This window comes from Euprymna scolopes, chromosome 24, assembly GCF_053919585.1.
Source record: "Euprymna scolopes isolate OS-2025 chromosome 24, ASM5391958v1, whole genome shotgun sequence".
Taxonomy (NCBI): domain Eukaryota; kingdom Metazoa; phylum Mollusca; class Cephalopoda; order Sepiida; family Sepiolidae; genus Euprymna; species Euprymna scolopes.
Window position 1 is genome coordinate 32,205,683 of NC_136505.1, and position 23,394 is coordinate 32,229,076.

The following is a 23,394-nucleotide window of genomic DNA, read 5'->3' on the forward strand; positions in this document are numbered from 1 at the left end:
GCTCCAGTAGATATCTCACTGCTGATGCAATTCTCTACCTCTAAGAGCCAAGTATGTCCAAGGATGGAGTACTGTTGCCAAAATAGACTTCATAGCCTAGTGGCTTGGAGACTGAGTAAAAAATACTTGTCAAGAATCCGTTCTTGACACTCAGCCCGACAAGTGCAGGGCCGGGAACCGGCCCAGTACCTGTTGAACTGAGGTATGCCGCGTGGGTATCATCCAGGAGTTGTACCCTCCCAGCCCTTGCTTCCAGGTGGGACAAGTTTATTGCTTGTCACTTGAGGCGCCCTGACTGGGGAATGCTGACAGGGATGCTCAAGCAATTTTTGTCAAGGCAAGAGTGCCCCTCCTTTAGGGAAGCTTTTCTATTCCCCACTTTCTGACCCTGTGTCACACTTTGTTGTGGTGGGCAGCAAACACATATCTACCCCATTATTAGTAAAAAATATTGCAACATTGTCTATTTTCAAATTTTTTCAGCAGATTATTATCGATTGAACACTAATCTACCAGATTATTATCAATTGAACACTAATCTACCAGATTATTATCGATTGAACACTTATCTACCAGATTATCCCCACCAAAAAATAGTACTGTAGATTAGTGAGATTAGATCAGTCTTTGGAAACGAGTAGCTGAACGTCAGTTGGCACTGGAACAGGTGACTTGACATCAGTTGGAACTAGAATATGTAGCTGGGCATCGGTGGGCTCTGGAACAGGTAGTTGGTCGTTAGTGGATGCTGGATACCAGTAAGCTCTTGAAACTGGTAGCTGGACATTAGTGGACACTGGAACAGATAGCTGAATGTTAGTGGGTTCTGGAAACTGGTAGCTGGGTGTCAGTAGGTACTGGAACAAGTAGTCGGAGGCTGGGTGTTGCAAGAGGCGCTAGAGGTTGAAAGCTGCAGGAGATGCTAAAGGGGGCTGAGAGCTGCAGGAGTGAGTTGGTTGTAAAGGAGAATTTCAGAAGGAAGTAGAGATCGTGAAATTGTAAGCCATGAAAAGTTTTTAGTTGAAAAGTTGTTTGGTTCTCCCCCACTGCAAGAGTCGGAAAGTGGGATTGAGAAGTCAGTGCCCCAGAGGAGGGAGCACTCTGATCTGCAGTAAGTGTCTGGGAAGCCCCGTTGGCATTCCCTGGTGAGAGTGCCTCAGGTGATTGGCAATAAACCAACGCCTTCTCAAAAAGAGAAGGCAAAACCTGGGAGGGTGGACCTCTTAGAACTGCACAGAACTTAATTCCCACCGCAAAATCAACAGGAACTGTATCGTTTCTAATCTATCGAGTTATATATTTTTTATTTTCTTGAAATGTTTAAAACAAAATAGAAAAACAAAAAATTAGGCACAAGGCCACTCAAAAATGGGGGAGTGGGATGTCTATGGTCATCCTCGTTCACTGTACTCTTGCTTGTCTATGCTGATCCTAGCTAAAGTTCTCATTCACCTTAAGCACACTGGGAGTCGTCCTACTTAAGATTCCTGAATCACATTGTGAGTGTGTGTGCATGTTTTTCTTTTTTATCTATATATAACAAACAATAAAATAAATTTGTAAACATAAAATTCTATAAAACATTATTTGTTTTATTCCATTGGCTTTGGGGTGGGGGAAAAAGTTAAAAAAATAAAATAAAATGTTAGTAAGACCTTCTCAACCCTTTCTAGGTGGTAAAACGCCCACTATCTTCCGGCTTGATGTTGGCCGAAAACAAACAGATCGCTCTCTACATGGGGCTGAATTCTAGGCAGGATCAAAGAAAATGGGGTTGGTAGGGTATGTAAAGTTGTTCCAAGATCACTTATTGGGGTGGCCAGGGACGAAAAAGAAAAAAAATCTTTGTGTGGGCATCTTGGAGGTTTCCTATCGGGAATGGGCCATTCACTTGGCTAGCTAAGAACCTAGTCTAGACACTCTTTAGGGGTCTGGAGTCCGGCAGGATCTGGAACTGTACATGCCATGCTTAGGTGGGGAACACAAACTCCAACGTGGCACCTCTATGCATGCACAGACTTGCTATCTTGATCCATCTTCGGTCACAGACTGTTGGATTTAATCTTTTCCTATCAGATCTGATCTCTACCTTCAGCTGGTGCTTGAAGAAGGGGACCAGATCCTGATCAGCATAATATTTACCCCCTCCCACTTCTCTTGCACTCGAGAACTCCATATTACCATTCTGGCCATGGTCAGGATCGCAAGAAACACCATTCATCTCTCTCTGTTTCACGGCGGCTCTGCACAGTGGACGACATAGGACATGTCCAGCAGGCAAGATACTGTCTGAGTTCGCTGCATTTGAAGAACGTGTGTTCCAGCATTTCATTGGCTAGGGTCCTGCGATGAAAACATCTGAATAACCTCACTTGCGCGGGGTGACTTCAAGGATTGTCGGTTACGTCTGTGTTTGTCAACAAGCATAACCATTGTTTTCTTTTTTCTTGTTTTTTTAACACGCATCACGACATTAGTAAAGAATAACAAAGGTCAATGTAAGTTTCTTTCCAACTCCCCCAAAAACTTTAAAATGACGATTTAAATAGGTTTTCGGTGATGCTGAAAACGGACATCACATTTAAATTTGGGGCAGATAAGTAGTTTTCATATGAAGAAATTTTTTCAAAAAGTGGAGGATAATGTGAAATGAGCACCCACTTTCTGGCCACCCAGTAATTTCTTCATATAAAACAAATTTAACTGTGATATTCGTTTTCAGCACCCCCGAAAACTGGCACTATTTTTTTTTTTTTTTTTTACTAAGAGATTCGTTCATTTTTTCATAACATAATCTAGGATGCTTATTATGCTGTCAGTAAATTTACAAAAACATACTTGTGTTTCATTCTTTTTTTCATTATAGAACTTGTATAGTTATTAATGGGTGCTTCTGCAGTTCAATATTTCACAAAAATTCTGTTTACATTAGAGGGCGGTGGGGGGTGGGGGGTGTTGTGGTAACCGCGGTCGCCACAACACCACCCGCCCTTTCACAGCCCCCCTGATGTAAACAGAATTTTTGTGAAATATTAAACCATTCTTCGGCTCAGTTAATGTCGGCACGTTATTTACCAAAAAACGGTTACTGAAACTACAGAAGCACCTGTTAAAAACTATACAAGTTCTATAATTGAATAGCAACCTAAAAAAACAACAACAACAAAAAAACGAAAAACATCCCCCACTTTTTGAAAAAGTAATTTCTTCGGTAATCTGGAAGAAAGAGAGAGAGCCTGTTTCCTCCGTTTAACTATAGGTGGCGTTACTGTCTGTCCACCCTGTTATGGAAGCACAAAATGTATATAATGGCACCCTTGAAATAAAAATAAATGTTTTTGTTATATTTTAATTTCAAATATGTTTTTTTTTTTTTTTTTTCAAACATATTTAAGTTTGTTTTTTTTTTCAAACATATTTACGTTTTTTTTGGGGGGGGTTTTGCAAACATATTTAAGTTTTATTTTTTCAAACATATTTACGTTTTTTTTTTCGTTTTTCATATTTATTTTTGTTGTTGTTTGTTTTGGAAACATTTATGTGTCTTTTTTTTTTTTTTGCAAACATATTTTTTTTTCAAATATAGTTTAAAAAAAAAAAATTATTTTGTAAACATGCGCAATCTATTACGATCTTTGCCGCCAATTAACCCTTGCCAAACCACATAATGGGGGCAATTGTTGATAACATTTTACCTCTAAGTGATATGCGTTTTCTTGAGTATTGCTTAAAGGATGTTCTCTTAGAAACGTAAAAAATAAAATAAAATAAAAAACGTTAATGTTTGAAAATAAACACGCAACAAAACGTAAATGTTTGGAAAAATAAAACTTAAATATGTTTGCAAAACAACAACAACAAAAAAAAAACATGTTTAAAATTAAAATATAACAAAAACATTTATTTTTATTTCAAGGGTGCATTATAAACATTTTGTGCTTCCGTAACTGGGTAGACAGACAGTAACGCCACCTATAGTCAAACGGAGGAAACAGGCTCTCTCTTTCTTCCAGATTACCATTTCTTCATATCATGAAAACTACTTATCTGCCCCAAATTTAAATGTGATATTCGTTTTCAGCGCCACCAAAAACCTCTAAAAGTCGTCATTTTAAAGTTTTTGGGGGAGTTGGAAAGAAACTTGACATTGACCATAACAAATTATCCAATATGGTCGTCTCATTTGGATAATTTGTAATTCTCCAACTAATATTTACATATTTAAAGTGTGTATTTCTCAATAGATTTTAACTCTATATTAACTATAATATTTAACGACAAGGAAAAAACAATTTTAATGCCTACACTTTTTTTTTTTTTTTTTTTTGCAATCGCCTCCTCACTCACACAGTAATTCAGTGATTTTGCCTTTTCGGTTATTATCGTATTCTGCGACGGAAGGTGATCTGTAAAAGCACCATACTATTATTTGGAGAGGAATTTTTTAATCACATAATTTTAACATTTGTTTATTATTATTTTAGCTCGTTAAAAATTAACATTGTTTTTGTTATTAAATTTTTGAACCGGAAGTGAAGAAACCGGCTTCATAAGTCACGTGATCCTTTGCGTTTCCCTTTTTACCGGATTTAAAATAAAAAGAAAAATATGGCGACCTATAGGAAATGGTACGTTCATCTTTTGTTTGCAAGATTTTAAAATTATATATATATGTACGACTGATTATATTTATTTATTGGGAAGTGGGGACTGAGCAAACCTTAATAATTATGTCGGTTTTAAAAAGAGTATCTTTTAGTATTGTTTTAAATTAACCGAATTGTCATTTTACTTAAAGAAACGTTTAATTTTGAGAATAAAAATGGATTTTTAAAAAAAAGAAAAAAATCCTAATCATTATTAACTGTTTCTCTATTAAAATTTATCGTGTTAAAAACGCTTGTTTATTTATATACAAAGCTGCACGTAATATATGCAACTACAGTGTGGCGAAAGTGGGAGTTTTGTTTCTCAGCATAACTAAATTAAATATTGATCCCCCACTTTATAGCCACGTTGAAATTGTTCTTTCGTTTTTGTTATAAAATTTAATTTTTGCTTAATTTAATTTTTTTCATGATTGTTAACGAACGATTCTATATTTCTTTTCCTATCATTTTGTAAACGATCCAGTTATTTTAGTAGGTTGATATCCTTTTTGTTTAAATTTATTTTTAGTTTCATTTGCTTTTTTCCCCCCCGTTTTGTTTCAAGTAGCCATTTTGCTTTCTTCAATGTTCAAACAAAAGAAAAACTTTCGTAAAATAATTCAAGGCAACAACAAAAATCTCGATTATTAGTAATGATTATCGAATGTTTAATTGATTAACTCTTTCCTGGCGTTACCCGGATAGATGGATTAGAGAAAATTATTTATGCTTACATTTTTTTTTCTTTTTTAATAAAATCGTTTTAGTTTGTTTATTGTTTTCTTTTTCGTATTTTCTTTTTTATTTTATTTCTATAAATATTCCCTTAATAGTGTAAAAAAAAAAAAAAAAAAAAAAGATTAAGATACTTACGCACTTATTGTACTGCGCTGAAATAACGTTATTTAGAAAGTCATTCATAACATGAGAAGGGGAGGGTGTCTGTACTTTCACCTAACAATTTAATAATTATAAGATATATCGTAGAACTTGAAAATGCTATTTAAAAAAAAAAAAAATAGCGCTGTACAATAAGTGCATATAAGCAGCAAATTTAACGTGTAATGTCGAGAAAAAGAACTGGATGTAGGTTTTACTATAGTGTGCGTCGCACACTGTGTGCGAGTGACGGGTCCAGGAGCAAAGGTCGTTATTAATCCGGCTTGTCGGCATTGCTCGCGAATTTTGTTGACTTCGCAACTGTCTTTTTAACCCACACTTGTGCTGCCGATCGGTTTATCGACTTGTAGAAAAATAAACAAATGGCATGACCAGGATTCCAGAAACACGTTTTTATTTAACTAATCTATAACTAAGAAAAATCGTCAACTGACGGATGATTAATAATAAGGGAGAGAACTACATATAACCGGAAGCCGGGAGTGGTGGGGTAGATAAGCGAAAAGCGGTGCTTCTTGTGTATAGCATAACGATATTTTAAACCAACGCATTTCAGGTGAAAACATTATTACGTACTTACTTGTCATGTCGAAATTAGTATACATTCCCAAATTTACGAAAAATGATCCAGTAGAAAAATGAGTAAAAATAAAATTTGGTAAATTTTTACGACGTGCCCCAGCGTATTATAAACACCCCAACCTCCCCATGTTAAAACCGCTTTCAGAATAAACACCGCCTCTGAGGCCTCTCTACCTCGAAAGACGTTCTTAACATGGGGAGGTTGGGCGGATGTTTATTCCGAAAGCGGTTCTTAACATGGGGTGGTTGGGGTTGTTTATACTATGATGGAGCAAGTCGTAAAAAATACCTAAAATTTGTCTAGTTTATCGATTTATAGAGTTTTATGGTATGTTTTTAATATTGAAGCGTTCGCGAGATCCGAGGGCAGTAACTGCAGTCGATCATTTTGACTAAATAATTGCAATCCATTCTTTTTAAACACAACATAATTGTGACTTTTTTCTTTTTTTTTTTTTTTTAAATACATTGTAGCTTATCTACTGGATCATTTTTAATAGTTTTTGGAATTCATACTACTTTCAACATGTAACTATGTAATAATGTTTTCACCTGAATTGTGTTGGTTTAAGTTATTGCGTTGCAAATTTGTCATAAGGATCCTCTGGATGTAAACATAATTGTCAGGTGGGACATGCTCAAAGTCTGATACAAAGGGATTTCTGTAAATATGAGGCATGAAACACTGGAGAGAGAATAACGAAACACGTGGAGTATTTATAATGATGGTTGCATTATGGTTGAATTGTCAGAGAATGCACTGTAAACATTGGATAGAGATGCTGAGTTAAAAGTTGTGCGGCGGTTTGAATGGTCATCATGTAATCTTCAAACCACTTTAGCACATGCTTGATTCAGCCTAATTGTTTTGCCGTGTTACTGTTCAACATATATGGGGAGCACAAGAGTTGTCTCTTGAATAGAGTATTTGGCTTGTGCAGTTTAAATTTTTAATAGAGTATTTGGCTTGTGCAGTCCTACTTGGTGACACACTGTTATCAAAATTCAAAGTCTTATCAGTTATCATTTATTCTTGATCATGTGGCCTTCTCAGTAAGATTTGTGATGCTGTCATTGGGGTCTCCTTTTGTGTAAGAAAAGTAGAAATAGTGGGGTTTTAGGGTTCCATAAATTTCAGTGTTATTGTGGTCAAGTTATTCGAAGTGATTGTCCGTTTCGCGATGAGAGCTGCGTGATGCACGCTATGGTCATTGTAAATCGTCAACTTTGGAGGAAGGAATTGCACCGGAACATTTCTATTGGAACCTTCTGTTCTGGAGTGTCACTCTTCTCAATACGTCGGTGTTTACCACGTACTGTTTAAATTGGTGAACTCTAATTACTACCCCAGTTTTATCCCATTTGCATGGATAAGGTATGATTTGATTTTGGAATCTGCACATAGTCACCAACAATAAGTAATGAGAGCCATTTTATATGCTCTGATAATCATTCAGCACATCTCATGTATCTGTTTCGTAGAGCCTCTTCCCGTGCTTTCCATGTACTGCGCCATGTTTCGTGTGGTTTATAATTTCCTGGGATGATGGGTATAAAATCTCAAATGGGGCAGCCAAAGAAACACATGGCAGGTGATAGTTTAGTGTCTCTGTGTTTCAGTACTGTAACATCGCATGCAGGAAGGCCTCCATATCAATGGTTCCGGAGAGATTTGTGTTGTCCATAAGTCTTTATGTCAATTTTTGCTCTGCAGTTACTGTGTGTAATTGCTACTGTGATGAATACCCCAAGAACAGTCGAGTGATGGCAGTAGTGAATTTAGGTCCTCTGTCGGAAGCCAGTTCAATGGGTATGCCATATGTTACGAAAGTGTGTCTAAGACAGGAAATGAGTCCTTGGGCCTCATCAGATCTTTTGACTGTTTGCCAGTTAAAATAGCAGTTCATGATAACAAGGTATTGGTACCCTTGATATGTGAAGAAATCCACGCATAGGCACTGGAAGAGATATTCCAGACTCATTGGAGGGAATGCTAGAATTAGATGGTGCATTACAGTTATATTGCAGACAACTGACATGAAGTGATGTGATGGTAGGCATTATCCACGGCCAAAATGCAGATGATTCAGCCCTGGCAATCATGCAGATTATTCCTTGATAGGTAAAATATAAAGCATAGAATACCTCGCCTCGTAGTGATGCTGGTATGACGATGCGGTCCTTATAGATTATAATCCCGTCTATAATGTAAATGTTATCATGAAACTGAAAATAATCACGGATCGAGTGTGGCATTTTGTAGCGAATTCAGACAGACTAGATTCAATGAGTTCGAAATGAGAAAGCATATTTTTATCACTGCTGTGGCAATGCGTACACTCTGTCCACGTGATTAATTTAAGGTTCAGTGCATTGAGTGATGTGGCAGTGACAACAGTCATGCAGTCCTCAATATCAATCTCGGTGGTATCGTGTGTCAAAAGGTAAATCATTGGCTGGACTGAGTATCGGGAAACATCAAGGTTCGCAGTGATCAATGCTAGATTGTCAGGTAATATGAGCGTTACCGCTTTGCCTGTTGTGTGGCCTGATAGTCTTCTCTTTGAGGTTCTGTAAGCGCATGGTTTAAATATGTATAAGTGACTTGTCAAGGAAAACTCTCAGACAAGGTTTCTGGTCAGCTGCAATTATAAGATTGGAGCAGCCTAAAACAAAGTATCTAGCCTTATTTAGGGTGTCAGCGATGGCAAAAGCCTCATTTTCTATTGGTGCGTATTGTGACTCTGCTGCATGGGTGAACTGCCTACCAACCAATGTAACCTGCTAACTGCAATGACAGCAAATCTAATGCCAGACTTTGACCAGTCAGTATCCAGGCATGTTTGTTTGTCTGTATCTTTGATCCAGACATCATGCTCGATTTCAGCAATGATTGATGTTTTCGATTCTTGAAAGAGAGATTAGGTTCTCATCGCACTTGAATAGGGTGCTAGGTTTGAGAAGCTGTTGAAACGGTAGCATGTGGTCCACTATGCTGAAAGCGTATTTAATTTAATCTATGAGATCAAACCATGAGCAGATATCCATGATATTTTTTGGTGTTGGGAAATCTAAAATGGCTAGTAAGTATTTCCTGCATAGACAAACTCCGTTGTTTCAAACCCAGCAAATTCAACAGCATCTGCTCCAAAAATAAACTTGTTGGGGTTCAATGTAATGCCAGTTCTCCTACAAATATCCAATGAATTCACTGTCTGGAAAAAAACTTCTAGATTACCAGCTCAAAGTAAAGCATCATTAACACACTTAATCTTGTTGGGATGTCTGCAACAATTTTGTCATATTGCCACGTGTAACTATTGCCAGATGCAATATAACCCTGTTCTGTAGTGATACCAACCCCAGGGAGTAATCAATGTAATAATGTGGCAGTCCTCTTCACACAGAGTTACGCTGTGATAACTGTTCCAAGTGTCGGGGACAGTTATTTTTCTTATCGGAAGTACTGATCACGTTTGAAATAATGATGATAATGTGTGGTGCGTTTCACGAATCACATGGCTATACATCGATGGTGTGTCTAGATTGACTGTTTTTCTTTGCACAGATAACCATCGTGTGACAGCAGGTGATGGGTTCTCCAATCGCACTGGTTCACTGACACCCAATTGCTCATCTCTCAAGTTCTTTCTTCATTTCCCTAATGTATGGGAACTGGTACGGGTGTATGATAGCCTCTAGGCTCACTATCTGGGTTCATCATTAGTTTAAGAGGGGAGCAGTCTGTCATACGTAACATTTGATACCTCAAAGGTGTTCAATGTTTTGGCACCATAAAAATCGAGGAGGAATTGTTTCAATTTATCATGATTTTTTCCCTATTGCTGTAAGTGGCAGTGTGGTTGATGCTGAAGGGGGGGGGGTCAGCATATGTGGCCTCCACGTGATGATTTGTCTGTCGTGTATATGCTATTGACACTGTAATTGTGCATTATGTGTAGGGTAGGAAAATCACCTTTTATAATGCCGAAGTCAGCAGAGTGTTATGTATGTCATTTGCCTTGTTTTGCTCATTTATCCATGTGGATCTTTATTGGAGATGCATAGTAGAATAGCCACTAAGATTTTGATACTGCTGTTCATTGCAGTATGCATGCGCATCGTCGCATGTATCAGATTTGACTCCTGTAGATTGAAGTGATGGATCACCTTCAAACCAACTAGGAAGCTTTGACAACTGGTGTTAACCGTAGTTGGTACAATACAGGCTCTCAAATGTGCACATGAGTTGATGCTTAATGCTTTATGACCTCCTGGGTGGGTCACTACAGTGAGATTTATAAATGCTCGAGTTTTGCCTGATCCAAGTGTCAGAAAACTTACTGAAATAAAGGTTTTCAAAAATATGTTAAAAATAAAAAACAAAACTTCTGCTGTAAGTTGGGTGCGACTGCAAAAACTAATAGTTATTAGTAGGGCTATGACAACAGCATATTCTTTTCATTGTTTTGACTTGAGTATATATCCGACACAGTTAATCAACCGAGAACATCACTCTGCATAAAAATATATAAGATATCAATGGTTATATACCTGAGAATCAAAACAAGGAAAAGAATATGCTATTGTCATAGCCCTAGTTATGAGACAACTCTATAACCCATTCGGTTACGGTGATGGTCATACCATGACGCTGCAAATTTGTGTATTCAATGTATCCGAGAGATGAACGGTTCATGCATGCACAAATGTTGAAATTGTTTAGAAAAGGACGATTTTATATGACCCCCCCCCATCACATTCTGTGGTTGTTAGGAAACTGAATTTTTTTATATATTTAAAACAGAAAAAAGTCAATTTTATCTTTCAATTTAATGAGAAAAATTAAATGCAATTATTTTTGCTTTTTAATAGAATGAAACGAAAAGGAAATTTTAAACAACGAATGATATATATATATATATATATATATATATTTTTAATGGAAAAAAGTCATGTTTATTTGTTTTTAATTTAATGGGAAAAATTCAATGTTTTTTATTTTTCAAAAACGCAAAAAATTAATAGGGAAATTTTAAACAATATTGGTCGTGCAAGCCATTTTAATTCATTAATTTAAGTTTTTCGCTTGCTTGATTATTTTTTCGTTTAATTAGTTTTGCTTATTATCAATTTCTTTCAAGCATGCATAGAATAAAAAATAAGTTCACTGGAATGAAATTACAATTTCTGTTCCAGTTTGGTGACACCCCCAAAGCATCACGGACTTCTCCACAAATACCAAAATCTGTATATAAGTATATTAATGTTATCTAAAATCAACAGTTATTCTTATGAGGTACTCTGCCCCCCCCCATCACTGTGTGATAATATGAAAATATTTAAATCCATAAATCCTCTGAATCATCTAAAAATGTCAATAGGATTTTTAAATATTTTTTAACTTCATTGAACCAGAACTTTCAGTGGTTGAAAAAATAGAAAATCTGTTGAGTGAATCATTAGTGAAATTGACATTTAAATGTTTAAAGAACTGAAACGAATTAGAATATGGAATAATAAGCAAGAAATTGTTTCTGAATTTTTGAGATAGGGATTGATAATTAATATTATTTGGACTAGTGTTCTCATCTTGAGTGTTATTTGCACAACGTTTTATCCAATTTAACCTCCAACTTTCTTCAGGTATATCTTGAATCTTTCTGTAGAACTCAAAAATCTTCAGAATTTCGATTGAAACCCTTTATTTAATATACGGGGTTAGCATGTTCCATCAGACATGAGTAGGTAGAAGTCCTAAGTAATTTGTAATTGTATGTCTAGTGTCACTTGAACTACAGATTGAATTTTACAAAGTAATTTATCCATTACAGCAGGGGTCTTTGTGAATTAGTTAAGACTTCTATACAGTCATATCTGACGAAACGAAAGATTAAATAAAGGGCTGCATTTGAAATTTCATGGAGATTCCAGAGTTTGACAAGATACCCCTGAAGAAGGTCGGAGGTTAAACGGATAGCATTCAAGATGAGAACAGTAATCTGAATGAGGCAAATAATATGAATAACCAAGAAATCCAGAATATAGAAATTATGTCTAAATCATGCTAAACTGCATTGTATATCCTTTATGTAATTCGAAGAAAAAAGAATTAAAAAAAGAAACGGTGCTTCCTGAAGTATAAGCGTTTTCTCTTGATGATGTCATCTATCAGAATAAATGGGTATCATCTCTTATGAGCCAGAAAAATTTGTGATACCTAAATGAACCTACTGGTATGCACCAGTTGGCTCTCAGCATTCTAAATTCGGAAATGGCGATTTCTATGTTTAAATACTCTAATTTGAATAAAACATATATGTCAAATTAATGAAAATTGTAACCTGCGTTTGAAATGTTGCTTATTAATTGGAAATAAGAATTACGTATATAAATGAATATGTTTATTAGGCAAAAACAATGCATTTTTTTTTATATAAACAAATTTATTTACTAAATCTAATCAGATATATTTCGATGCTTTTTCCCCCTTTTTTCTGGCCCACATGATGTAATTCTGCGAGCAACAATGTTAGTCTGTGAGTCTTAATTTTTATTTTTATTTAAAAAAAAAAAAAAAAAAAAAAAGGAAGTAAAAATCCGTCATCAGCAGGGTATCGCATTAGCCAAGCAAATTGAATTGATGAAAATTCTAATCTGTACTTGAAGCGTTGCATATAACACGGTTGCTCGCAGAATTACATCATGCACACCAGAAAAAGTAAGAAAAAAAAAAAACGAGTTTTCATTGACAAGGATGTATAGCATCGAAATATATCTGATTTGATTTAAGCAAATACATTTGTTTATATAGAAAAAAAAATGCATTGTTTTTGCCTTCTAAACATATTCATTTATATACGTAATTCTTATTTTCTATATATGTCAAATATTTCTGCAAATAATAGTCTTTTTTTGAACTTTTACCTTTATTTCATCTGACCTTTTGATTGTTACATAATATTTCGTTAAAATGTTTACTATGAACTGAACAGTCACATCACTAATACAAGCTTTTGAATATCTTTCTTGGGTTTGATACAATTCTTTTTTTTTTTTTTTTTTTTTGGCCAACACTGCCAGCCCATTTAGCATGATGGCAAACATGTTTGCTAATGGGCCAGGAGACCAGGGTTCAATCCTTGGTCAAATTAAAAAATACACTCCCTTGCTAAACACTAAACATAAGGGAAGAATCAAGGACAAGTGGGAATGGAGTGGTGCCTCACCCCATTATACTTTGGTATAGCAGTTAATGAAAAGGAAGCTTTCAGATCGCCCTCAACTATAGTCAGCCACTTGGTTATTTTTTTCATTTTTTCTTATGGACTTGTCTTAGTATGTATTCTATGATATTTAAATGTCGCACAGTGCATTGTGCGGAAACACCTGCAGGTATTGAATTGTCAACGGTAGCAGAGGCCGGATGTACTCGTTGATGGGGGTCACAGGTTAAAGTCGTTGACATTGCAGGTGCATCAGGAAACTCGACTCTGATATAAACAAAGCGGCTAGTTTGTCAGAGGCAGAAGGAGAAAAGACAGATACGCGCCTGGCTGTTGAAACGCCGCTCGATTGTCTTGACAACCGTCAACCGCCACCCTCTCTGTTCCACGTCGTCGCTAAGTTTTCTCGTGCTATACGCGAAAAGTGATTTTAGTAGTTGCAGTATTTTTTGAAAAAAAGGAATAAAGGCATTTATTTTTTCTACAAGTTGTTTCACGTCTGTTTTTGGCTGTAGAGCGCTGAGGAACGCATCATAAATAGTCAATAGATTTTCTTATTTCTAGTGACAAATAAATATTTATTTTAATGGAAATTGCTCCAGTCAAGGCATGAAGCCACTTGAGCTAAAAAAAAAAAAAAAATATTACTTTAAAGTAAAAAAAAAAAACTACCCAACTGTAAGTGTTAGGTCAGGGGTCAGTAACCTCCGGTCCTCAAGTAAATTTTGTTTGGTCTGCTACCTTACTTGGGACACTATATAAACAAACAAAACTAGTGACAGTTGAGTTTTTTGTTGATTGTAATTGTTTTATTCCTGCAGTAAAATCAAGATTTTTTTTTTTTTTTTTGTAAAATATGTTTGAAAATTTTTTTTCATGGTCCTTTAATAAAATAATTAATATTGTTTCAATATAATCATATTATATTCAATACTTGTTTTCTTCAAACGCAAAGAAAATTTATTTACATATTTGATAACATTGTTGTCCTCCATGACAGTGTAGCCAAAGCTATTTAGTCCTCTTCCTATGATTAGCATGACTTTTTAGCGCTCACACTCAAAACAGTTGAATGAAAATGAAATGAAACTGCAGCACTAACCCTAATGCAGGTTTAACTGGCTTTCTCCAAAGGAGGAAGTTTCATGGGAGTATGAAATTCACAAGTGATTCCCATTCATATGTGTATCCGTTATGGGAGATGACGATGTTAGGTTTTTGCAACTCTTGCAGGGAGGTGTCGATGTCCCCCTACATACAGCACCTGGTATTCCCAAATTCTCACCCATTCAGTACTGACCAGGCTCAACATTGGTTAACTTCAGTGATCTAGTGAGAACTGGCATGTCAATGTGATTATGTCGACCCCTGTGTTAAATAGATTCCAACCCATTCCTGATCTTAAATGGAATACGTACATCAAATCTGTTGCCAAGGCCGCTGGAAAAATGGTCGGATCCTTCTATCGATCCAGTAGATATCTCACTGCTGATGCAATTCTCTATCTATATAAGAGCCAGATACGTCCAAGGATGGAATGCTGTTGCCACATATGGGCAGGAGCTGCTAGAAAAGACTTGTCCTGCCTTGATAGGGTTCAAAATAGACTTCGTGGCCTGGTGGGAGATGTCCTTTTTTCTTCGCTGCAACCTCTATCTCACAGAAGAGATGTTGCGAGTTTGTCTCTGCTTTATCGTTATTTTCATGGAAAGTGTTCAACTGAGCTTCAATCTATGGTCCCCCCTCGCCAAACTTTCACAAGAAACACTAGACTAGCTGAAAACATTATCAATAATTTTCCCCACTCTTTATCTGTGCCTAAACCTAAACATAGATTCCATGATCAAGGCTTCTTTCTTAGAACTGCACGCCTGTGGAATTGTCTTCCATTTTCCTGCTTTCCAGCTGTCTATAATATGGTTGTCTTCAAGTCCAACGTGAACAAGTTTCTGATGGGCCGTTCCACTTAAGTTAACAAATTTACCGAACTTCCATTAATATCGATTACTATATTGTCCTTTTGACTACTCTACACGTTTTAACCCTTATTCTTGAGTGGCCTATCGGCCTTGATAACTGGTAACGCCTATGTAAAAAAAAACCCCAAAAAAAACCATAAAACAATGATTCTTCTCCCTTTGTCAGAAACGTTGCTCATGGAATGTGAGGACTAAATGACAAATAAGGGAAGTTGTTAAAAGTAAACCTAACATTCACTTTCTCCTCTTCTTATAGTTATTGATTTCATAAGGTTTTCATAACTTTTACTTGTAAAGATAACAAGTGGAAGTTTTTCAAGTTCATATCTTGCTAAATTTGTTATTGATTTTTATGTTTACCAAGGGAAATAGATTTATCGTTTCTGGCAGTTTTGATTGATGAACAAGCAAGCAATTTTATCTCAAATTTATATAGCATTAAAAGCTGATTAAAAAAAATGTTTCGTTGGACATGGGCAAAATTTCACACCTTATGTGCTTAAAGAAGCCACACCTCTCTTATTCATGAGGCAATTTTTTAAAACAATTATGTGGATGCATTATAATGGAACGACCTAGCACCCCTCTAACACTAACAATGATTAGCTAGTTGTGAGAGACAACAATGCAAAGGAAGATAGAAAAAGGAAGAGAGTTTAACAGACAAAAGAAAGGACCTCCGCATGTGTTGTAGACAGAATCTCCTTTCATACTTACCTACAGACATACATTCCTTACTATTCATACAATAAATTTTATTGTGAGCCTTGCCTGTACCAGATGAGTGACCATTTTGTATAGTTAGGCAATATATGTACAGTGTCGAGTCGTAGAAATTTCCAGGTTGGTATCTGATGACACATTAATTCACTGGGAGAGATGCACCTCCAGTCTTCGTTAAGATATGCATCTAGGGGAAGGAAACTGATGTAAAAACCTGCAGTCTACTATATACTCTGTCCTGTGGCAGTTATCTGCACCGACGGAGGTTAGCAGTAATACCAGAAAGTGTGGATGCTTCTACACATAGCCTTCACCACTATAAACAAATCATCTCTGTGGATTTCCAAGCAACTTAGTTGTAGTGACAGAACCTCATATGTCGAAATTGACGGAAGAGAGCCCATTGTTTTACCCCAGTCATTGTGTGTATAATTATTCCACCTCAAATTGTTTTTCTTGTATCGAAATTCATATAACATGATGAAAAGAGACTAAAATAAGTATTCCAATGATATTAATTTTATGTGCTTTTATGCTTTGAATTCTTTTTATACTCCAAATTAAAAAATAAAAATTAAAAAAAAAGGGATGGGGAATTTTTCTTTTCTCCATACATTACATTCCAAATAAAATGTGTGTGGTTAAATTTGGTCGGATGTTTATGAGGTTTCACCCAGATGACCTGTTTTAATATGTGATTTGTATTTTTATGGCCACCAGAACTAAAATTACAATCAATCAAAATATATTAAGTTTATGTAGATAATAGTTTCAGAATTATTTTTATGTCTTGCATTTAAATATTTGATAAATTTTAACTGCGCACATTTTCCTTTTAAACATTATATTTTGTTGGTTTCTGAATAAAAGGTGGAAATGTCAAACGTATTGAACATCTATATATTAATATGCTAATTCGCTTCAACCGTTATCATCCTGAACATGCCTTAATATAAAAATTGAATATTCAAAATCGCCCCAACCATTATTATACTGAATTCCCTTAGTCCGAAAATGGAATTTTCTAGAACGCCCAGTAAACAATTGTTTCAAATAGCTAAGTTCTTACCATCCAGTGTATACTAGGTGCAGATCACAATACTAATAAGTTATTTATCGCAAGCCAGTGTATTGTAGGCGCAGGTCACAATACTAATAGGTTATTTTTCGCCAGCTAGTAAATACTAATGTCAATGATATTCCGTGTAGTAGAAAGAATACTGGCAATATCAAACAACAACGATGTTTTAAGATCACTTTTTCTTTCTTTTCTCTTTTTATTTCTCATTTCTCTTTTTCTCTCCCTTTTCTTTTCCTTTCTTTGAATAAATATTAATATTCTGAAAACTAAAAAAAAACTTTCTAGTTTGATGTAATTATCAAAAAAAAAAAAAAAACTTTCTAGTTTGATGTAATTATAAAAAAAAAAAATCAGTATTTTATTTGTTGCTAACCTGGGTGCCTGGCATTGCCCGAGTGTTTGGCGATGTGTGTTGAGCAAAAAACAAAAAAAGTGGTAGAAGGCAGGCAGGCTCAAACCCGTACCGCGAACGAGGAAAAGAACGGGAAAAAAAACGTGATGTCTCTGCTGCTACAACCATCGGCAAACTGGAAGTGGCGGAAAAGAATGTGGAAAAAAAAAAGTAACATCTTTGCCATTGCGTCAATCGCCAAACCAGAAGTGGCAAAGGTTTAAATTAAGGCTAGTCAATCAAAAAGAGGTGATAACTTTTGAAAATATCGGTGAAAAAGGTGACCCCCCCCCTCATTGTAGAAAAGTGCCCAGTTGAGGGTGAAAGAATTAATGTTTTTAGCCAATTTTTCAATATTTGTCGTCCGAAGGGCCAAGCTTCAAAATGATACTGATCTTGTGAAAATCCATCGCCTCTATCGAAAGTTTTAGGCAGACATACATACATAAAAACATACATACATGCATTTAAACAGACAAGTGAGATTTATATTATAGATTAAACATTTAATGAATAAAAACAATCGATATTTACTTGGGATATGCTGAGAAATTATGTTTAAAGTGTGTAACATAAATGCTACTCTAAACTATAGGTGTTCGAATATCAGGGAAATTCAAAATTACTCTTTCTTCAAATGCCCATAAAATCTATGAGGGTGATTCCAAAAGTAAAACCTTTTTTTTTTATAACTCAAAAAGTTGAAGAGTTACAAAGATGGGAATGTTACCATTAAAATGAACAACCTTTTATGCTCTTGAATTTATTTTTCTACATAGTCACCACCATTCTTAATGCACTTTTGCCAGCGATAAACGATGTTTGTGCATGGGTTTCCAGAATGCACTTTATCATACAACGGTCATTCCAAAAATAAAGTCTCCTTTTTGGTTTTAACTCAAAATATTGAAAACCTATGAAAACAGGAGTGGTATCATTAAAACATGCACCTTTTGTGCTCCAGAATTTATTTTTCTACATAGTCACTGCCATTCTGAATACACTTTTACCAGGAAAGCAGTGACCCATTTCTGCTTCTGATACACATCCATGACAGAGGTTGCTTTCTTAGAGTCTCATACCATCAATATTTGCGACAAAAAGATTAAATTTTCAGGTCATAAATGCATAAGTTCAGTCATCATTATGCAATTTGCAATTCTCTCTGATCCATATGGCAGAATATAAAAAATAGGAGACATTACTTTTTGAACGCCTCTTGTATTTAAGTTAAAATTTTGAAAAACGGTCAAACTCATAGATCCAGAGAAGTTGGTAGAATAATTAAAATATGCATTGTTTTTTAGTCTGCATATTTTTTTGCATCAACCTATATTTTAGAAAATTACATTTTGTTTATTTTATTAAAACCTTTCAGTTAGTGATACAAGCACCAAAATTGACACAAATGACATTCAGAACATACATTTTAAGAAAAGAACATTAGCCGTCAGAAAATTCGGGATGGCTGTCAGTTTTTAAGATGGCTGCAGAAGCAAACCTGACAAATTTCAATTTTGGTGCTTGTATTGTCAAGTGAAAGATTGTTTCAGCAATCTGCCCCACTAGGTTTGAAGAGTCTCGATAAAGAAATCTGCATTGGCTTTAAGATCCTGTGGAAATAAATGAGGAGGCATGATGTGCTCTTCACTGCTAACAACACTGAAAACAATCACTGGCGCATTTTAGAAATCTTGCAATTTCTGAATTGCTGTCTTTTGCTTTTATAAACACTATTGCAGCGTGTCTTTTCATTTTATTATTTATAGTAGTATCTGTCATGGGAAGCAAAAAAAAAATTTTTTAAATAAAAAAATACATTGATTAGTATATTTTAAATTTAGATTGCAAAACTATAAGTGTCCTCAAATAACTTACACACTCTGTATTAAAAAAAGATAAAAATCACTGACTTGTTTACAAATAAACCAAAATGCATTATGGTGGATTTAATTTATTTTATTTTTTAATACGATTTAACAAATTTGTTTTATTTTAAACTATTGCATTTTTGATTTCAATAAATATTCAATTCATAGTAAATTGAAAAAGGGTATTTGTCCAGAATCTTCCCAATATTAAACAAAAATAAATAAAAATATCTTTATGGTGTGCATACACATAGCGGAAAGAAAGTATTATATACCAAAATAATGTAGATTGATCAAGTAGTTTTATTTTTAAACAAGAAAATCAAATTTTGTGGCTAAACGAATGGCAATGATATTGTGGTGCCATTTTCAAAACCGGTTGAAGAAATTGGGGAAATAACTCCAAATAATTCAAGCTTGTGATATTTATAGAAAGCCATTCTTAATATGAGATATTAAAAAAATTCAAATGCACTTAAAAATGATTTTCTTTATTTTTTATAAAAATAAAACTAATTGATCAATTTATGTGATTTTTGAAATATGATATTTTCATTTTGTCATGAGCACATACGTCATATTTTTCTTTATTTTTGTTTTAATTTGTTGGGAGAATTCTGGACAAACACAAAAAAATATTAAAAATCATGTTGAGACAAAAAACACGTACAGACATAAAGTGGTCAGAATTAATGTAGGAAAAAAAATATTTTTCTTTGTTTGAAATCATCCACTAATTTATCAGGATGTTTCTGAATACCATAGTGGATAAAGTACTTGGTAAAATTTACTTGTAAGTCTTAATCTCTTAAAGGTTTTAATCCTCAGAGCAGGCGACACTCAAAATACAATTGTGAATTATAATTTCTATATAATCATGGCTGACAGAAAAAGAGTATGCTACTCCCATGGATTAAATAAAAGGTTCCATTCAAAATTTAGTGCAGATTTTCGAGTTCAACAGAAAGATTCTAGAGTAACAAAATACACTTGTAGAAGGTTGGAGGTTACATTGACCAAAACGGTGTGAAAATCACAAGTGGCTTTCGGGTCTTGATAAGTAGTGACTCCCTAGTAAAAAAAAAAAAGAAGTAGTTTGAAGAATTCAAATAATCCAAATTGATCAGAATACTTTAAAAAAAAAAAAAATGGACTGTTACTTGTTGCTATAAACACAAAATGAACAAAAATGTTCTCATTTTTTTTTTTTCTTTTTTTTTAGTATTGTCAGTGAACAATTTCTTAAGGAAGCAGCTGAACAAACAGCAAGTTTAAATACCAGATTGTCAATCGAAAGAAAGATGAGACAGCCATTCCTTGACTCACAGACAGGTGTTGCTCAGAATCACACAATGCTCTGGCAGCAATATATCAATAGATGCCAAGGTAAGTTAATACTATTTCAACATTTCATATCAGATCGCTTTTTTTTTTTTGTCCACATTAACACAATTGATTTCTTTTCATGTTTGGACAATAAATTAGCAATACCACACCATTTTTTTCTTTAGATTGAATAAACTCAAATCAAGCATTATTGAAAAGAGCATAAAAAACAAAGAAATAATATCTTTACTTTTTTAAAATCGGTCCATTAGAACTGGAGTTATGACCATTTGAAGTATCAAAAAATGTGTGGTTCACTGGAGATTTTGCCTCAAGTCAGTCCTATTCAAATGCATATAAGCTTGTGACTGAAAATGGTAGGAAATTTGCACAATTTACAGACTAATCCATCTTTAAAAAGCTGTATCAAAAGATCTTTTTAAGGTATTATGATGAAATTCTGAACATATCATATCATGAAGGTCCACTTGTCTTTATTAATGACCATCTCACTTGGTAACTTACAGACTAATTAGCATATTTCATTTTCATTTTAACCGCTTTAAGTAGAAGCACCATAAAAATAGCTAAGAAAAATGGTAAAGAAGGCTTTATCATCATAAGAAGTATTATTCTGATGGACATTATCATTTGTCCTTATCACATCATGAAAAATCCAAGATGGTGACCGGGAAATCCAAATTGGCCACCATGACACGATTCAAAGAAATTAACAAAATATGGCTTGTAGCATATCAAATGAAGGGAAATTTTGTACAGATTACAATTATAATGTTTTCAGGTACATTAAACTAATTAGAATAATTAAATTTCATTTTAACGGCTTCAAGTTACTGTGACAATTATCAGGTGAGTTTCTACCACTATTTTGTATAATTTTTTATTTTTAAATCATTATCGGGATTTCAAGAGGCATTGTGGCCATTTTTTTCTTGTTCTCATGTAACGCTCGACACTACTTGTTTTTTTTAACAGAATAAACATTTACAACACCAAAAATTTATCGAGTTTAGATAGAAGAGTAATGTGCCTTTGGTAACATTTATTTGTTATTTGTTTTTTTGACCTCTTTTTCATACCGCTTAAGTGTAAAACAAACCCAATAAAAGTTATTTTTTTACTCAATTGGATAAGTGGTTTAACTCATTTAAAAGTGTGGTCATTGGCGGTCATTCTTTTCCAAAGAATTTTTTTTTTTTAAATATTCTTTTCCTGTCCATAATTAAAAACATGTGTTCTAAATAATAACAAAAATAAAATGAATATTTTATGTTCATAAGTTAGTTGACGAAGACTTTGTTTACAGATCTTTTGTGCGTGTCACGATACACAAAAATTTTCATGTTTGTGCATTTGTCACTACTTTTATCAATTCGTGCATAAAAAGTTTTTATCCAAATATTTTCAAATTTTAAGACAAAAGAAATTAATATATTCACTATTAAATAGCGTTTGAACACAGTCTCTATCTTTACTTTGTATTACAAAGCATTAATTTTGAGATGTTTTATTTTCAACTTGAAAACCAAGAAGAACAAGAACAACAAGCGGAAAAGAGAGAGGGATATTAGTTATGGTCCACTGTTGCATCAGGCAGTGCCATTTTTTGTTTATAAAGCTAGTTTTATTGTATCGGGTTTTTCTCCAGTAAAAAATAAAATCCTTTTTTTTTTTTTCTTTTTTAACAGGTCTAAATCATGGACAATTGTACTCATATCCTTCGAAAAGATGGAAGAAACGGAAACGAGCATTTTTTCCAGCGGAAGTTCGAATAGCCCGAGCTGGAGATATTGAAACAGGTGAGGCAGGTAAGGCAGCATCTCATTTCAAAGAAATATTACCTGCAAGTTCAGTATTAATAATTTACCATGTAGGCAATTGTTGGTTCTTGTCCAGAATTCCCCCTCTATATTTACGAATAAAGAAAAATCTGTATGATGTATGTACCCGTGACAAAGTTAAAATATCATATTCCAAAAGTTACATAAATTGATCAAGTCGTTTTATTTTTATAAAGAAAATCATTTTTAAGCAAATAATGGAAATTGGTAGGCATTGAAACCCATTTTACAAGCTTGGTTTATTGTTGAATTATCTCCCCTTGTTTCTCTTTCTTAATAGATTGTTTTCAAAATGGACAAAACAACTGTTCTTCGGTTGTTCTAAAAATTTGCATTTTCTTATTTAAAACTACTTGATCAATTTAGATGATTTTTGCAATATGATATTTACGCTTTGTCACGTACATCATACAGATTTTTCTTTATTTTTTGTTTTTTTATATGGGGGGATCTTAGACAAAAACCCAATAGTTTCTTGTAGTATTCTTGGTACATTTAACTATATTATTGTTGATAAAAAATTATTTAACTGTCAACATTAGAAAAATTTGCAGGAAAAAATAGAAACAGTTCCTTTCCATTCACTTCTGAGTTAATTTAGGGTGGATTCTTTGCAATTTAATTTGTTTACTGTTTATCTATATTATATTTTTCTTTGTCTGTCCATTTCATATTTTTTTTGGAAACTACCAGATTGATCTGGGTGAAATTTTGTATGGAACTTTGTATTGATAAGGTGCAGCAAACTAAGCATTATAGTATCTGCTCAATGTCCAGTTAAGGATTAAAAGGGATAAGTCACTA

At 34.3% G+C, this 23,394-nt stretch overlaps 1 protein-coding gene across 4 annotated transcripts in view; it reads left to right on the forward strand.

The window, feature by feature from the left end:
* Positions 1–3,949: 3,949 nt before the first annotated feature.
* LOC145246638 (zinc finger protein ubi-d4-like) overlaps positions 3,950–23,394 on the forward strand; it is a 93,908-nt gene continuing 74,463 nt past the window's right edge. The window contains exons 1-3 of one of the 4 annotated variants that reach the window (XM_080108339.1): positions 3,950–4,628; positions 20,625–20,788; positions 22,438–22,548. In XM_080108339.1, the coding sequence (XP_079964465.1) occupies positions 4,609–4,628; positions 20,625–20,788; positions 22,438–22,548 (295 nt within the window). In that variant the 5' untranslated portion in view covers positions 3,950–4,608. Of the gene's footprint in view, positions 4,629–20,624; positions 20,789–22,437; positions 22,558–23,394 lie in introns of all 4 variants that reach the window. The other 3 variants (XM_080108340.1, XM_080108338.1, XM_080108341.1) reach the window with 3 other exon arrangements.